Genomic DNA, 17843 nt, shown 5'->3' with positions numbered 1-17843 from the left:
AGATAGTACAGTGTGTAAAACTCCTGCGTTGCAAGAGCCCAGTCTGTACTCTTGCACCACATATGATCCCCTGAACACCACCAGGAAGATCACTGAGCACAGAGCCAGGACTAATCCCTGAGCACAGCCAGTATGGCCTAACCTCCTTCTAAATATATATATATATATATATATATATATATATATATATATATATCTGTATCACTGTCTTCCTGTTGTTCATCGATTGCCTCGAGCAGGCCCCAGTAACATCTCCTTTGTCCTACCCCTGAGATTTTAAAAAGTGCCACATTCGGGGCTCTTTCAGGGTCAGGAGAATGAGACCCATCATTGTTACTGCTTTTTGGCATAATGAATACGCCACGGGGAGTTTGCCAGACTCTGCTGTGTGGCCAGGATACTTTTGGTAGCCTGCCAGGTTCTCCAGAGTAAAAACTAGATGAGACATATTGACTTTGTAGTATATTAAATGAAAGATGTGTGGATATTTAATCCATTTTACTTTAAAGGAATTATAAGAGAATAAAAAGACCAGTAAGTTTCACCCTTTATTATTACTTGGTGATGAATTTTTAAGTAATTTTTTTTCCTTATTTGGGCAAGGAAGTGTATGGGCATGCCTGGTAGTACTCAGTACTTACTCCTGGCTCTCATCTCAAGGCTTACCCCTGGCAATGCTTGGGGGACCATATGGGATGCCCAGGATAAAAACCCGGGTCATCTTTGTGCAAGGCAAGCACCTTACCTGCTGTGCTACTTTTATTCTAGCCCCAACATTTTTCTTTCTTATTCTTGCAGCTTTCTGAATTTCATATTTAACAGGAAAAATAAAGTCAAGACATCATATTTATATTTTGCTAGTTTGGGGACCACAACTGAAAGGTATACTTCTGGTTTTATACTCATGTATCATTCCTGGTGGGGCTCAGGGAACTGTGGAATCAGGGATCAAACCCAGGCAGGCCCCCATGCAAGGCAAGTTCCCTACCGGTGGTGCAATTTCTCCAGCCCCAATATTTTATTTAATTTTTTTAATCTCCCTTTCTTTCCCCCTTTGCTGTTGTGATTGTTGCAATGACCATTCACACACTTTGTTACAGCACCAAGGACCCCCAGCCCTCAGAGTCCCAGGATTGCCAAGGCACATGGTGGTGGGGGGCCCTGGGGGGGGGGTGATTCATATTTGCAACCTCACACATGCAAGTCAGGTTCTTTGCCACTGACCCACCTCAAGAACCCTAATAAAGGGGCTGGAGCGATAGTACAATGGGTAGGGCATTCGGCTTGCATATGCAGCCGACCTGGGTTCAATCCCCGACATCCCATATAGTCCCCCAAGCATTGCCAAGAGTAATTCCTGAGCGCAGAGCCAGGAGTAACCCTTGAGCATTGGTGGGGTGTGACCCAAAAAGAAAAAAAAACCTAGTAAAGACTCCTTTGGGATGAAAAAAGGAAAACACAGTGGTTGTACTGAGAGATCAGCAAGGTTGTGCAAAGAACAGTAAAAGAACTGACAGAACCAGCTCTATCCTGGTTTAGGGCCAAGTAGGAGCTGAGGCAGTTTTTGAGAAGAGAAATTAAGGCATCACCTCAACACAATTCAAGATGAAGACACTCAGGTGCTCGTGCAAATGTGGATATTCTTTAGAAAAATCAGTCCGTCACATTTCCTGGTGAAACTTCAGCAGTTATTCAACACCAAAAGAGTATAGACTGTTTTCAAAATATACGTAATTGATTTTCACTTTGCCATCCTTCATTATTTATGTATTTATTTTTTCAAACAAGTATGGTGTAAGTAATTTCACAATATTGTACATATATAAATTATTCGTATAAAAGCTTTTCTATACTTTCTGTTTCATTCAAACCTTTTCTCTTTGGCCAGGGATTGTCACCTACCTATAGGTAAAATTTCAGTGCAAAACAAAGCATTTTTACTGTCTAGTTTTTTGTGGAAAACATTCTGTGTATCTTCCTTTTTTGAAACAATTTGTATACTGTTATATAATAGTTCAAAGCCTGGAAAGGGGAAGCACTCTCTCATCCAGACCCAAGGAAGTAGATAGACCCTGAGAAATAGGAACATCCAAGTTTCACCAATTCTTTCTAAGCTGTTCGCAGTAGCTATTAGTTAGATCTCTATCATTCATAGTGAGCCTCAACTTTCATCCCAAAGGGCCTAATGGGCTCAGTGTCAAACAGGCATAGTTACTAGTGCCTGGCGCTTGTAGCTGCTGACTGACTAAATGAACAAACGAAAAAGGCATCAACAAAATAAACAAACAAATTCAGAAAGTCTATCTTCATGGTTGTCTACAATTTACAAACTCACAGACAAGTAGGACAATTAATCCATTCCTTAGCAATTTAGAACACATCCAATACCCACTTATGCCAGCAGGCAACATTATCTATTATTATGGGGTGCCAATGTAGGGTGCAGTACATATGAAGATATTTCTGAGTGGAGGAGAGGTCAGTAATATGAGAATACTGAGCACACACTTCATTTCATGGGAGTGAGGCTGTTCCATTATTGCCAATTTTTGCTAGTTCTTCCACTTTGTTAAGAGAAACTATAAATTTACTTTTGTTTGTGTGTGTGTATGTAAAAATTTCTAAATTTTAAGTGCTGACTCAAACTTTCAAGATAAATCTGTATTTTGCATGCATATCTAGTAAAAGTTTCATCAGTTTGAAAGATCTGACTTCTACTTTATGGTTCTGAGAACACTTATCATGACATTGTGTGTGTGTGTGTGTGTGTGTGTGTGTGTGTTGTGCATTGCTGTTACAATAATTATCTTGAGGAAATTAAGAACAATCAGTTGCACTGTGAAGGGGATTTTTGAGCACTGTGAAGAGCTAAAAGCCCTTTAGGGAAAAGACTGACCCTGGGATGTGTCTGCACATGGAGGTGTCCTTGAATCTGCAAACACTTTTTTTTTGAGATGAAGTCATCTGCGTCTTCTAAGAGACACCCAAGATGAAGTGAGGCTCCTATCTTCCCACAGAGATTGGAAGATATTAAGACTATTTCCCTTAAGAATTATATTTCAAAGGATGACACTCAGTTCCTGGAGGAAAACATTCCTGGGTCATAAAACTGGCAAGAAACTTTTAAAAAGAGATTTACATCCCAAAGGGAGTAGGATAAAAATGCACAATTGCAAATTTTCTAACACAGATTGTCTAAGCAAAGAGAGGTCAGGAAAAAGTCTGTCAAAACTTGAAGGAAATAGTAAGGCTATCTGAAACATAGAGACAGTAAATATTGATATTCACACATCAGCAAACCATAAACAAATGCCAACCCTAGATGTCTCGGCTCTAGCTTAGAGTCTTCCCTCTCCTTTCCCCTAATCCTCTGCACTGCCTGCTACTGAGCCTGAAGGTCACAGTTACCAGTGAAGCAGGCTAAGTGAGAATTGTTTTCACTCAAGAAGTGGGAGCAACAAACCTGTGTTGTCTCTTTATTTCTTCCACAGAAAAACTACCTGTGGGTGGCTACCAACAGGGGCTTCGAATAATTCCAGTCCTGGTCTTTTCATTACTCGGTCTTTTCATTGCTATTTTTGCACAATAAATGAACATGAGACTGCACAAAAATGCATACTTGTGCAAGGAGTGAATATGATCTGTGTAAAAACTATGCTGTGCCTGAAGTAGAAAAACAACTCAATAAATGGTTAACTACCAATATTTAAGACAGTTTTCATCTGTGCTTTTATATTACTTTCCTAGCTGGATGAGCATGCTTATATTATTCTCACAGCATGGTGAGCACTTATAACAATAAAATACATGGAGCATAGAAGAAAGAGGATAAGAGAATCCTTCAAGCTACAAAAATAGAGCTGAACAAACTGTCAACTAGGCAGTAACTATTTCCAGAGTGCTATGTCCCCACCCTCAACAACTCCTCTCTTTTCTGCCCAATTTTTCTTAATTTTGTCTGCTCAAACTTAAATATTTCCCCCATGTAGATCTCAAATATTCATGTTATTTAGCCAAAGATACTTCCCCCTTCCCCCACTGCAATCTTTGTTGTATTTTCTCTCACGTTTCTCATTTGCAGCATCTGATACAATAATATTTTCTCTGAAAACCCATACTGAGAACAAATTTAAGGTTTTTTAGTTTGGGGTTTTGGGGGGTTATTTAATGGTGAAAACTGTAAACTCTGACCCTAAAAGGTTTTTCTTTGTTTGAATCTTGGTAGCAATACTAAAGTTTTCAAGAGTTGGAATCTGGTATTATAATTGTGCTCAGAGTATCTGCACAGAGTGGTCTGTTTCATCATCCAATGAACTCTGCCTGTTGGTGGATGTGACACTCCAGTGGAAGAAAGCCAAGAGCCTATAGTAGCGATCCTGGGGAAATTTTAAGCAGCTGTGGTCATGTAACTTAAAACCTCTGAAAAGTGTGCTGCGGTCTTTTCCCAGCGTTAGTATAACATGAGGGCTGGAAGGAGCCGGTTCTCCCGAGGACTTCCTCGTCTGCTGCAGCAAAGAGAAGACTGAGACAAACCTGGGTGCAGCCGGAAAGGTCCAGATAAATGAGCTTGTGGCATCCGTTCCCTAAACTCAGGTACCGTAAGCCTTTGTCCGTGAACTTTCTGCAATAAGCCAAACTAAGATTCTGTAAATTGTGGAAGTGCCTGAAAAGACAGGGAGAGAAAAGAGGAAAGAAAGTCATTGGGCTTTAGCTGCTGTCTCACATCTTTTTAAGCCACTGTGACAAAGAGAAGTGAGGCTGTAACTTAATCTTTTCACCTTCCAGATGTTCAACACTTGAACTTTATGGTTAACTCTCTTCCTGCTAAATAAAGGCGATTGCACTAATGTATCAGAAAATGCATAGTTTCATTTCAAAAATGAAAAGAACAAAAAACGGTGCCTCTAGTTTTAAGAAAGTTGATTGGGGTAAAGCTTTGGAGCAGGAGAGATTTGTGTATTCATGTTGTTTGGAAGTTAATTTATCTTTCAAACCAAAGTCACAGAGCGGGCAGTAGTGTGTGTGTGTGTGTGTGTGTGTGTGTGTGTGTGTGTGTGTGTGTGTGTCTACGCGAGCATGTAGGTTTTTATCTCAAAGCCCCAAATAATGTACAAAATCTCTCTCAGAACAAAACTTTGGGCAACATTTAAAGAGCAACTACTGCAACCTGAGACTCAGGAGGTAAGATAGAAAAGAAATAAAGTAAAACAAAGCCTCTTAAAATGGTCACTATAGTAAATGGTTTGAAAAATTAGATGTGTGTATGATTTTGTAAGTCAATGTTTTATTATTACACAAAACACACACACACACACACACACACACACACACACACACACACACCCTAATTGCTAAACTAAAAATGGATTCAGAACTATCTTCAAATAGGTGGGCAACACACGAGAGGAATAATAACAACAGAGAATAAAAGCTATCCATCTCTCTGGCGCTACGCCATATTAAATATAGCATTTCCACAACACCAAAATGAGAGCTTCCAGGGGGAAAGAAAGGGTGCTCTGGTTAAGCCTGTAATAACAGCCCCTACCCTACCCCCAACCCCATTCTCCAAGTTGAGGACTATGCACACAGCTGCCTGAGTCAAGTTGTTCTGAGCTGGGCATTTTCAAAAGTGCAAGAACTCCCACTACGGCCCGCTCTTGAATTGTAGTTAGCAACATTTGAATAGCAAATTTTAAAAGCTAAAAGGAAAAAAAAAAGACTAGTAAGGACAGGACTCTCTGTCTCTCAAAAGTCCACAAATGACAAAGAAAATTTAAATTTATAAAGGGGAAATACAATATGCAAGCTTTGATCAAGAATCAGATTTATGCCTGAAATTTGAAAAACATAACTTTTCTATAGAGTGTGATTCCCATTCTCTAGTAAGGAATTTGATGCAAAATACACACTCTCCAGTAGTACCCTCAGTCAGTGAGACTGTCAGAGCAGAGAAGGCAGCCTCCGGGGTCCCCCAAGGGAAGAAGAGGGCAGGGCCATGAAGGAGAAAGAAGCACTAAGACTATTTGCCTCTTGGGGCCCTTGAGTTAAGTAAGAACTCTGTCAAAGTTCGGGAAATACTTGATATTCCTCTCCCTGGGGTGTGTGCCTGTGATTCAATTTTCATGGGGTTTTGGGTTGCACTGCACTGGAGGCTGTCATTCTCCTGTCCCCTTCAACTCTCTGATTTGGGTAAAAAAGTTGTGAGGCAGGAAGTGGAAAATATATGAGTTTTGGAACTGGATCAAATTTGATTACAACCCTCACCTGCTGCTGAAAAACATGTTTCTGTATTAAGGGAGATCATGATACCTTTTCTTCTTTTCAGTCAACTATGGAGTTTCTAGCTTTTCTGAACCTCAGTTTTCTCATGTGTAATATGAATTTCTGCTCTTTCCTCAATTGTGAAAGATATAATAATGTAATATATTTAATTATAGACCCAGGTTCTATTCCTCTGCCCCTCTCAGAGAGTTCGGCAAGCTACCGAGAGTATCTCGCCTGCACGGCAAAGCCTGGCAAGCTTCCCGTGAAGTATTCGATATGCCAAACACAGTAACAAGTCTCACAATGGAGACATTACTAGGCCTGCTCGAGCAAATTGGTGAACAATGGAGGACAGTGCTACTGAATTAAATACCATGTTTTATATATATTATATATATAAAATTATATCTATTTAATTATACATCATATATTTAATTAGGTATATTATATATTTAATTATATATAATAGTAAGATATTGAATATTTAATTACATATATAATAGTAAGATATTGAAAGTGATTAAAAAAAATAAAAGTGGGTTATGGCCCTAAGCGATAGAATAGCACATAGGACACTTGCCCTTCATGTAGCTGACTTGAACCCTGGCACCACATATGGTGCCCACCAGGAGTGATCTCTAAGTGCAGAGTCAGTAATAAGCCCTGAGCACTGCTGGATGTGGCACCCCTAAAAAGAAAAAACCTGAATTCTTTTTTTAAAAATTTTTTAATTTTTATTAGTGAGACACCATGAGGTACAGTTGTAGACTTACAAATTTTTGTGCTTGGGTTTCAATTATACAATGATCAAATACCCATCCCTCCACCAGTGCCCATTTCCCACCACCATGGATCCCAGTATCCCTCCCCCCCCATCCCATCCTGCCTCTGTGGCAGGGCATTCCCCTTTGTTTTCTCTCTCTCCTTTTGGGTGTTGTGGTTTGCAAAAGAAGCACTGAGTGGCAATCATGAAAAAAACCTGAATTCTTTACCTGCCTTGGGAAGGGTAATTTTGATGAGTATATCAGTAAGGATAGGGTAGAAGTTATAAAAATATATTAATAATGTTAATTATTTTTATAAAATTTGTACTGTTTTCATTCATTTAATGAATCCTCCTAACAAGTGAGTACATACAACTGATTCTAAAAGACTGCAATATACCCTTATTTTGATAGTAATGTCAACGCCATTTCAATGCTTCAACTCCATAAGACAGTTAGCCTCTGATGTACTCTGTATTCCTCTTAAGTGTTTCCCAACCATTTGCACGATATTCTTAACTCATTTTGAAGTTTAATGAATCGCCTAATGTTCTTAACTACACTAAATAAACTCTTAACTTGTAAGATCATGTGTATTCAGCTCTATTCAAGCGTGGTGCAAACCTACTGTTCAATTTCTTTTAGTCAATGTCATCAGTCAACAAATGCAAAGTGCTAGTGCACATACTTTGAATGTAATAACCTGGGATTAGATCCCTAGTACCACATGGTACATGGTACTTTCATGCAGTATTGCTTATTATTCTAAATGGTGGCAAAGAAACATTTGATCTGGAGAGATACAACAAAGGGTAAGGCATTTGCCTTGAACACGGTCGACCTGGATTCAATCCCTAGCATCACAGATGGCCCCCGAGTCGTTCCAGGATTGATCCCTAAGCTCAGAGCCAGGAGTAAACTCTGAACACTGCTGGATATGGCCCCCAAACCAACCAACCAAACAAAAAGAATTCTTTACACAAGTAGCATCTGATTCATTATTCTCCTAGTGCAGAGATAATTTGACAATTTTAATCCTAGTCTGAGGTGATGCTTGCAGCTTGTGCTTGTCTTTCACTATTTCATAATTTTAATGGAGAATTTCTTTATGATTTTATTTGTTTTTCTACTGCTACTTTAAGGGCTTAGATGTCTTCTAGAAACTGAGATTATTATTTTTTCTTTCTCTTGGCTTTATTCCATTTTAAAAAAAGGAATCCTGTGTTAAATCTCCATACCTTGAGGAAACCTCTGGAAGGAATGTACAATTACATAGTTAAGTAAAATTTTATCTAAAAAATCACCAAGACAAGTCCCAGTCAATAAAAACACAATTTATGGGGCTGGAGTGATAGCACAGCGGGTAGGGCATTTGCCTTGCACGCGGCGGACCCAGGTTCGATTCCCAGCATCCCATATGGTTCCCCTAGCACCGACAGGAGTAATTCCTGAGTGTAGAGCCAGGAGTAACCCCTGAGCATCGCTGGGTGTGACCCAAAAAGCAAAAAAAAAAAAAAAAAGACAATTTACACGTGGACTCTTAAACTGTTTCAGAGAGGCAGTTTAATATAACAGAATTCCTACAGAAAATGCAAATGTACTGGTATAGCTTCCTATTCCCATAGTCTGCCTCAAGGATGTCAGTCAAGGCAACAACTTACTTGTCTCCCATCGCTAAAGGCCACAAATGAGAATCTAAAACATGAGAGAGCCTGCCACTCAGAATTTCTAAAGTCAGTTGAAGGGCCAATTGATGTGTTTTAAAAAATAATTAGTGGAGCTGGAGAGAAAGCAAAGGGTTAAGGCACTTGCGCTGCATGCAGTTGACCCCAGTTCAGTCTCTGGCACCATATGGTCTCCTGAGCACAAAGCTGAGAGTAGCATCCCTGAGCAGCACCAATAATAATAATTAAATAGCATGACTCTGTGTAAGGTTACATTAAGGAGCGAAGGTCATAAATACTCAGAGCAAATATATAAGCACTCCAAGTTACTTTGGTAGAGTGTGTTGACCTGGGTTTAATGTGTGGCTGACCGATACCATCAGGAGTGAGCCCTGGGCACCGAATCAGGAGTAAACCTTAAGCACAGCTAAGTGAGCCAAGACTGGCCAAACCTCCCAAATTAAATGAAATGGTAAAAGCACAACCACTCCAGAATATGTCCCAAAGCTAGTTGATCAATACCTAGAAGCAAATGTTGCTATTAAAATTCAGTAAAAGGAGAAATCACTGTGCACTTCTTGAAGACTGTAGATGTGCAAAGGTTATGGATTAGTAGAAAGAGAAAAACATTTCAGCTACAGGGAAAGAAAAGAATATAATAGTCAGAGGACCAGTGTCAGGAAACCTGGGCAGACAAGTTTGATCAGATAATGTCAAGGGGCTATAAAGCATGTCATAAACTTGGTAATGCAAATTTTTCTTCCAGAGTAAGGTTGAGAAGACTGAAGGGAGAGAGATTAGAGGCTGTACCCTCAGGATCGTGGGTCAAATGAGGTGCTATGAGTGCCACAGAAGTGGTGGGTATAGGAATAAAGGGCAAAGGGGTTAATCAGAAAATATTAAGAAGTGAAAAAAAGTGTCCTGGAATAATGGGTATGAGATGAGGGAAGCCCTCATTTTCAACTTACAGAAACTAAGAAAGTCCCCCTTGTGTGTGGCTGACCAGAGGTCAATCCATAATACCCCGTGTGATCCCCTGAGCACTATCAAGATGATCACTCAAATGATCCTGAGCGCAGAGAAAAGAATAAGCCCTGGGCACCAGAATGGCCCAAACACAAATAAGCAAGCAAACAAAAAATGTATATGAATATATGTATATTAACTACAAATGTGTATATTTTCCAAATTTTACAGACATCAAACATATATAGGACACAATTTAAAAACAGTCCTAAAACACACAATACTCTTTTGTAGGAGAAGGGGCTTCCTAGCAATGCTGAGTGGCATTAGGGCTACACTCTATAATATTTTGGTGGCGAATGTGGGTCAAGAGATGCTGGTGATTGAACTTAGGGTCTAATGTATCCACAACATGTTTTCAACTCCTAGGAGTTCTCTCCCTGGTCTCACAATGCTCTTTATTATAAATTTCATACAGTCTTGGTGATCCCTTGTGTTCTTTTATCACTTCTCCCCTTAGAAAGTGCTGGCTAAGGAGAATTAATAGTTGTGTGTTCAGGGTTATCAAAAGTTTACAGATAAAGAGTGAGCCAGTATCAGATTCTCTGGAAGTGATGTGGTCCCAACAGACCACCCGAGCATAGTAACAGGAAATCTGGGATGATAATGTTCATAGACCAGGAAGGTAGGGCATTGGTGTTCAGTTCAGATGTGGAGGAGTTATCAATACTAGTTAGACATCAAGGCTGAGTTCCCAAGTCCAGAAAGGTGAGCCAGAAAGAGACAGGTTAAGCCTAAATCAACCTACTGGGCATATTGCTACAAAGTGACATCAAAATGACTGCAAAGGTAGAAAGACCAATTATTCAACCTGGATGTACCAAGAGAGAGGTCTGAGTGTAAAACTTGAAAGCATCAGCTCAGTTCTCAGTTATAGAAGTGTCAAAAAGGTGGAATATTAGTGAAAGAAGCGGTGCTTTTGAAGAGACTAGAACAAACCAGAGTGTCTCTAGAGAAGCATCACTATTTTCAGCATGATACATATCTCATAAGCTTTACCTTGGCAGGAGTCTCATTGTCCTGTTGGTGATATCAGTATTAGACAGGTTGAGATAAAGAATGCCAGGACAATTCTCAGATATGTATCTCATTGCTTCATCCTGCATAAAATCATAAGGAAAAATCTTATCAAACTTAAATAGGCTGAGCAATTTCCCCATTATCTCTATAACAACACGCAATTGTGTGTTATTTATCTCCCTGCTTTAAAAAAAAAAGCCTTACAAAACAAGTGGAAAATCTGTTTTATGTCTTTGTTTTATGAATTGTGTTTCTCTGTAAAAACATTACATTTTTACACTCAAGGAATATTCCAAAAAGTGAGAATATCACAGTATTTGAATGTTATTTCTTCAGTGCTAATGTAGTAGAACCTAGGAAAATGATGCTTCTAGGTTGAGATGGAAGGTATTGGGTCAAGTGACAAGTAGAAAGATCTTTTTAATAATTAAATAAAGGAAAAATGTCAAGGTATTCTTGAAGGGAAATTATGAATAAGATATTTAAGACATTCCTAGTGGTACCCATGTTTAATATGTATATTACCTTTTAAATTTACATGTTAACCTGTTAATCAGTGATAGTGTTTTCTCGCTTTATGCTTTGAGTAAACACACGCACACACACACACACACACACATACATACATACATACATACAATCGCACACATATGTAAAACTTCTGGGGCTAGAGAGATAGCACAGGTTGTAGGGCATTTGTCTTTCATGCACCTGATCATTCAATCTCCAGCATTCTACATGCTTCCCAACTACTGCCAGGAATAATTCCTGAGTGCAGAGCCAGAAGTAAACTCTGAGCATCACTGAGTGTAGCCCCAAAGCAAACCAACCAACCAATAACCAACCAAAAAAAAATCCCTTGATATCTACATGCATTTTTATATTAGTGAAAATAAAATTAAATAGAAGGCAGCAGTTTTACTTGAAGCTCTATTACTTCCCCTTTTCCCTTTCTTTGGATATAAAGTCCCATTCTGTCACAATTACACTTCTTTGAAATTTGAACACTCGCAAGTTCAATTTTTCATTTCATCATCCTGTTATTCGTCGATTGCCTCGAGCAGGCCCCAGTAACGTCTCTTTCATCCTAGCCCTGAGATTATATTCAAGGCTATTTAGGAGAATGAGACCCATCATTGTTACTGGTATCTGGCATATTTGGTACGCCACGGGGAGTTTGCCAGACTCTGCCCTGTGGGCAGGCTACATTCGATAGCCTGCAAGTTTGTCCAAAGTAGTAATGAGACAATAAGATGTCATAAAAAAAAAAGTTCAATTTTATGACAGGATATTTGAACTCAAGTCTCAAACACATCCTGACTCTTCTGATACATAACAATGACTTAAAACTGACCCATTTTCAACTTAAAATCATCCAGAAAGGCAGGAATGGTAAATGGTTTTCAACTGGGCTTCATTCAAAGTGAGTTCATATTTACAGGGAGAGAGGGAAAAAATGTATACATTTCTGTGCTTTGATTGCTGAACATCTTAGAGTAGTTTAGAATATTTCACCTAATATATGGTAGGTTTGTGATTGTGATTGCCTGCAGTAAAATATAACCTGCAAACATATTGGAGCTGAAATTCAGTATTGGTATTAGGGTGAAGAATCTCAAAAGTACAAACTATTTGCCTCTAGAAAGTTAGAACAAAGATACAAGAGAATGGTGTGGCTGTGACATAAGCAAGATAGAAAAACCGTAATTTCAAGCATAAGTCCTATATTGACATTTACAAGACAAAATTATTGCAATGGAGCTCTTCTTGCATGGAAAACCATTTACAAGGGATTCATTTAATGGTAGTGATGAGTTTCCTCAGGAATAAAAAAGAAGTCATCTAGTTTTAAGTATTTATAGAACATTAATCTTTAAAAAGAATAGAAACACTTAGGAAGGTATAAATTATTATTTGGCTTTGGAAAATGTGATTTGGGGTTCAATCTTTCACACCCCACTACATTACTTAAAAAGGAGAAGGTTTGTTTTCAGCAGAGTGATGTGTTTATTTCTACCTATTTCCCAGGCTCAGAACTCCTGAAGTTCACAGCCTCTTATCAATGGGATAAGAAGAAATTCATTCATTTATGAGGGCAGCAAACTATACCCCAAAGAGAATATGAGTTTCTTTTGCAAGTTCTATGACTGTATTCTGCTTTAGAAAAGTTTCTAGGTACCAATGCCTCCTAAATACAAGTGCAGGATTTTCAGTAAGCCTTGTACTCCTGTCACTTCATTCAAGTTACCAATATATTTTCTATAGATGCCTCCCCACAACCATCACCAAAGTGGAGGATTGTGTGTATGTGGATAGATAAAAAGTACACCACATGCCCTTCCTGGCAGGAATGGAGATAACATCGCAACACTGCATAGTAATTTATAAAACAAAACAATGCTCTTGGTGACAATCAAATATCAGAGTGATTGTGCACCAAAGTGATTAGAAGACTGGCAAAAATTCAACAGAGATGGCTGGGGCAAACAGGGGATGGAAATCTGGTTTATACATCCTTAGAGAGGTCATCAGAGATAATGGAAATATGGGGGCCAACAGAATTTGATTTTCCCTTTGAGTTCAAGAGGCAAAATTTTCTCTGCATTTTTCCTGGCTAGAGGAGCTTGAACATGCAAATAAATTCAGGCAAATCCTATCCTCAGAATTTCAAGAAACTTAAGTTTAAATTTCCAATGTTTAAACATAGAAACAAAAAAAAAAAATTGAGTATCTCCATTGCAGGATGACTTGTGAATTTGCCCAGTATTCTCTACTCTTTCTGATGGTGATATACTTATAAGGCAGTGTTCTCAGAAGTCAAAGGTTTTTTAATGATAGCTACTCAATTCCTTATATAAATCCTGCCTTCTGGACTGTCTCAAAATAGGATAAAAAATAGCAAAATGTCATTGGATAAAATTATTAATCTTATATATTACCAGATTCTAAAACTGGAGTTTTTTATGTTCACAAACTCAATGCAGATGATATTGTTTTGATTTTCCTATTAGAAAGCCAGAAGATGCTCTTTTACTGGTGAACAGAACTGGAATTCCCTGAGGATAGGAAGTAAATCCTGAACCATCTTACATTCCCTGGAACACTCATATTTTACAACAAATAAATTCCACATATACCTATCTCTGGACAAGTGTATCTTGAATACTGTAAGTAGGAAAACCAGAGCAAAACTGTGAGGGCCATAATGAGGAGGATGGGAGAAACCTGGAAGAGTCCATGGAAGCAACCTTTCCATGGGGCCAGTGATGCTGATGAGACAGAAGCAGTGGTGGCGGGTTTCTGTGTTCGTGCTTGATTCCCAGATTCTTCAATATTTTCAAGTATGAAAATACTGAATAATAAAGATGCTCAGACTCAGAGTTGGGAATTAGAAAAGCTTATTGAAAAGTAGAAGAGAAAAGAAAAGGAACTCCCCCAAGGAATTTAGTATAGCACTATGTTAAAAGGGAGTTTTGTGTAACCCCTTTTAAAGACTCTTAGCTTAATTGAATTTCTGATCAACTGACAAATGTTACAGAGGATGCAAGGCAGGTACAGGTAAATGCTCTTTCTGTAGACCCTTTCAGAAGGAAATCAGGATCTTTACTTTTCTTATCAATTGACAAAACCAGAGAATGTAAGGAAATTACTGGTTTGCCTTTCTAGCCATTTGCCTCAGGCATTGTGGGCTTCCTGTAAGCCTAAGCTCCAGGGCAGGATTTTATGGAACTTCTGAAATGTTAAGACAGGACCCTTCGGATGAAGTATATATTAGGTGGATGGGAGCGAGATGAAGCATCTGGCAAAAGAACACTGTGGCTTCCTCTCTCACTGGCCGGAGAAAACTGAGGCTGCCTCCTTCACCAGTAGCGTGGCTGCTCTGGAGTGCTGTCTCCTGAGAGAACTGATGCTATTGGCCTCCTCAGTCTAGTCCTGCTCTCTCCTCCTTGAGGACCCGCTCCCTTGTGACTCCCAGTGAGTGTCTACCAATCTCCACTAGCCAAAGACAGATTTCCCCCTGCCTTCTGTCACCCTGTTAGTCACTTTCCTGGGAAATTCAGCTTATACCTAATGCCTCATCTTCTCATCTTTTGTCCACATCACAACTCACTGCGATTCCATTTTTCCATCTCAGTAGCACTGTAGCACTGTCCTGTTGTTCATTGATTTGCTTGAGCAGGCACCAGCAACGTCTCCATTGTGAGACTTGTTGTTACTATGTTTGGCATATCGAATACATCATGGGAATCTTGCCAGGCTCTGCCTTATGGGCGAGATACTCTCGGTAGCTTGCCGGGCTCTCCGAGAAGGAGAGAGGAATCAAACCTGGGTCAACCTCGTGCAAGGCAAACGCTCTACCCACTGTGCTTTTGCTCCATCTCAGTAGCTCAGTGAAACTGTTTTAAGAAAAGTCACCAGTCACCTTCTGATTCTCAAATCAGGAAGGTGTGCTTAGTCCTTAAGCTGCCCACTTTTGTTACTTCTTCCTGAAACTGCTCTCTCTCTCTCTCTCTCTCTCTCTCTCTCTCTCTCTCTCTCTCTCTCCTCTCATCTCCTCTCCTCTCCTCTCCTCTCCTTTCTCTCGCCCTCTCTCCTCTCTCTCCTTTCTCTCTCTCTTCTCTCTCTCTCACTCTTTCTCCCCCTTCCTCCTTCCTTCTCTCCCTTCCCCCCATCTTTGTGATACCTCAGCATTTTCAATCTGATACTCTGACCTTTCTTTCTCAAGATCCTTTCCTCTTTCTTCTCCTTTAAGAGTTCCCAAAAATATAGCACTATCCCAAAATTTATATTCCATCTCTCTAGCTTGATCTTATTCAGTTTTGTAATGTTAATTATGACTTATCCAGAGAAGACCATCTAAGACTGAATCTCAAGCTGCAGACCTGAGTAGGTTATCTATTGTTACCTAATAGATACACTGAGTTTTATTCATTTTATAAACATAAAGACTGCACCATGCCAAGGTCTGGCTATGTGCTATGGTTACCACAAAAGAGGAGACACATCTCCAGGGCCACACTCTGTAGGCTAGTGGAGGAGGCAGAATCCCAGAGTAGCTGGAACTACTTACTACTAAGAACCCAGTCCTGGGAGTCAGCGGTGATGTTGTGGGAGGGGTGATGCAGAGTAGGGCCTAAGTCAACCTGCCAAAAGAGGATAAAGAGAAATGGCATTCTGGGCCTAGGAGGTTATGGCTGCCACAACTTAATGTGCATGCAGGAATCAAGGCAAGATGATAGTGGAAAGGGAGGAAGAGGCAAGAGCAGAGAAGACCTCCAAGGCACAGTAATGCTGAAGAACTTTGACTTCATTCACTAGTGTACATGATGAATACATGAGTGGATGGTGGAAAATGCTAGTGAAGATCTGCCTTCAGATAGTGGCGTGTGCCCACAGTGTGTGAGACAGACAGGAAACAGGAAGTGCATGGCTAGGGTTACATGTTCGTTTCCACCTTCCCTGGTAGGATAGTGGATAAATATAAAGGCCACTAAAATGGACTTATTGTCTCTGTTGGAGCCCAATTTTTTTCTCTCATACACACATGGTCTTAAATATAAACAGCACATTTTTGTATAATTGTTGAATAGTTTCCACTTTCCAGAGGCTCCAGCCTTGGGTATACATCCACAAGATGAATAATGGCATTATATAAATGGGATAACATTTCATGCCAATGTTTAGCATAGTTTGCTTTTTCTACCTTTAATCCTAAATGAACGCACAGCCATGAAGTTTGGCAAAACCCCAATGTGTATTAGTACTCCACTGTAGAAAGTCTGAATCTATATAAAAACTACACTAAAAGCAGCTTCTTATACTCACTGTGAGTTCTGGACAGTCAGACACATTCAGCTCTTGCAAATTTTTACAGAAGCCTAAATCAAACAGGTTACACATCACTAAACAACAAATTATAAATGTTTAAACTTCAAGTTTTCCATCCTAAATTCAATGTAATGTATTCATTAGAAAACAAATAAAACTCTTGGCAAGTAATTTATTCTAAGTATATGGTTTCTTTTCCCAGAAAAGCGGTTTCTTTTGGCTTCAAAATTAAAATATATGCATGTTTATTATTATTTGAGGATTACAGAAAGAAGGGGAAAAAGAGAAAATATTACTTTGAGAAAAACAATTTAAAAGTAGAGCCCTTAGTCTTTAAGTCTTTGGAAAAAAAACTAGTCTGTTTCTTTGGGGAAGGGGAACATATGGTGATTTTTGTGACTTTTATTTCCTTTGAACATTTTTTATTTGGTAGGATGTTTGGCCCACACATGTCAGTGCTCAGGAGTGATTCCTGGCTCTGTGATTAGAGAGACTCCTGGCAGAGTTGGAAAACTATATACGGTCCCAGTGATCTAACCAGGACCAGTCATATGCAAGGCAAACATCTCATATCCTGTTCTATCTCTCTGACCCTTTGCATGTTTTAAATTAAATATTCAAACATAAACGTAGAAAGAATTATAAAATTAACTATTATTAAATACTCACCACCTAGATTGCACAATTTGCATTAAAGACTTATTTTTATGTCACTGTACTGCGCATTTTTTGGCAAATATCACATGCTGACTGCCTTTCCAAATTAAATATTCACCTCTACATACATCCATCTATCCCTCAATGCATCTTATTTTTTATACATTTGAAAATAAGTTGCAGACATCTGCAAACTTCTCTCACACCCACCATAATTCAGCATGCAGATCACAATTTAGCATGCATCATAAACAAAATATGTGCTTTTATGGCAGAACTGGTTTACAGACCTGATTTATAATGAACTGTGAATAAAGAAGTAGTGGGTAAAAACACCAAGTGCTCAATTAGCCTTGGGACCCGAGACCACGGATCAGTGTATGAGCTCTCAGGGAAGAGTACTTATGTACAGAGATACTCAGAGGACAGGCTGTTATGCAATCGGTACTCTGGGTGTAGTCAGTCAAATTAGACATCGGAGATAGAGGAGAAGCAGCTAGGGCCTGAGACACAATGGAAGAAATGCTTGAGGCAAGAAAGGGAGGAGGGGACCCCATCAAGCAGGTGCACTGCAGGCCAGGGATACCCGGACAGTTTCACCACTACAATAAAGAGA

General features: G+C 39.3%; 2 protein-coding genes across 2 annotated transcripts in view; one reads left to right on the top strand and one right to left on the bottom strand.

Annotated features, from left to right (window-relative positions):
- Nucleotides 1–17843, bottom strand: part of FBXL13 (F-box and leucine rich repeat protein 13) — a 219903-nt gene that overhangs the window by 102898 nt on the left and 99162 nt on the right. The window contains exons 10-12 of the mRNA XM_056118511.1: nucleotides 16568–16620; nucleotides 10721–10821; nucleotides 4534–4663 (exon numbers count right to left, since the gene is read on the bottom strand). Of these exons, the coding sequence (XP_055974486.1) occupies nucleotides 4534–4663; nucleotides 10721–10821; nucleotides 16568–16620 (284 nt within the window). The remainder of the gene's footprint in view (nucleotides 1–4533; nucleotides 4664–10720; nucleotides 10822–16567; nucleotides 16621–17843) is intronic.
- The window catches only part of LRRC17 (leucine rich repeat containing 17), a 40281-nt gene continuing 26960 nt past the window's right edge, over nucleotides 4523–17843 (top strand). Inside the window, exon 1 of the mRNA XM_056118586.1 lies at nucleotides 4523–4593. The gene's annotated coding sequence lies outside the window, so the exon portion shown is untranslated. The remainder of the gene's footprint in view (nucleotides 4594–17843) is intronic.

The sequence above is a fragment of the Sorex fumeus genome, unplaced genomic scaffold (assembly GCF_029834395.1).
Source record: "Sorex fumeus unplaced genomic scaffold, SorFum_2.1 ptg000037l, whole genome shotgun sequence".
NCBI lineage: Eukaryota > Metazoa > Chordata > Mammalia > Eulipotyphla > Soricidae > Sorex > Sorex fumeus.
Note: the sequence above shows the minus strand (reverse complement) of the source record. Positions and strands in the feature narration are given on the sequence as shown.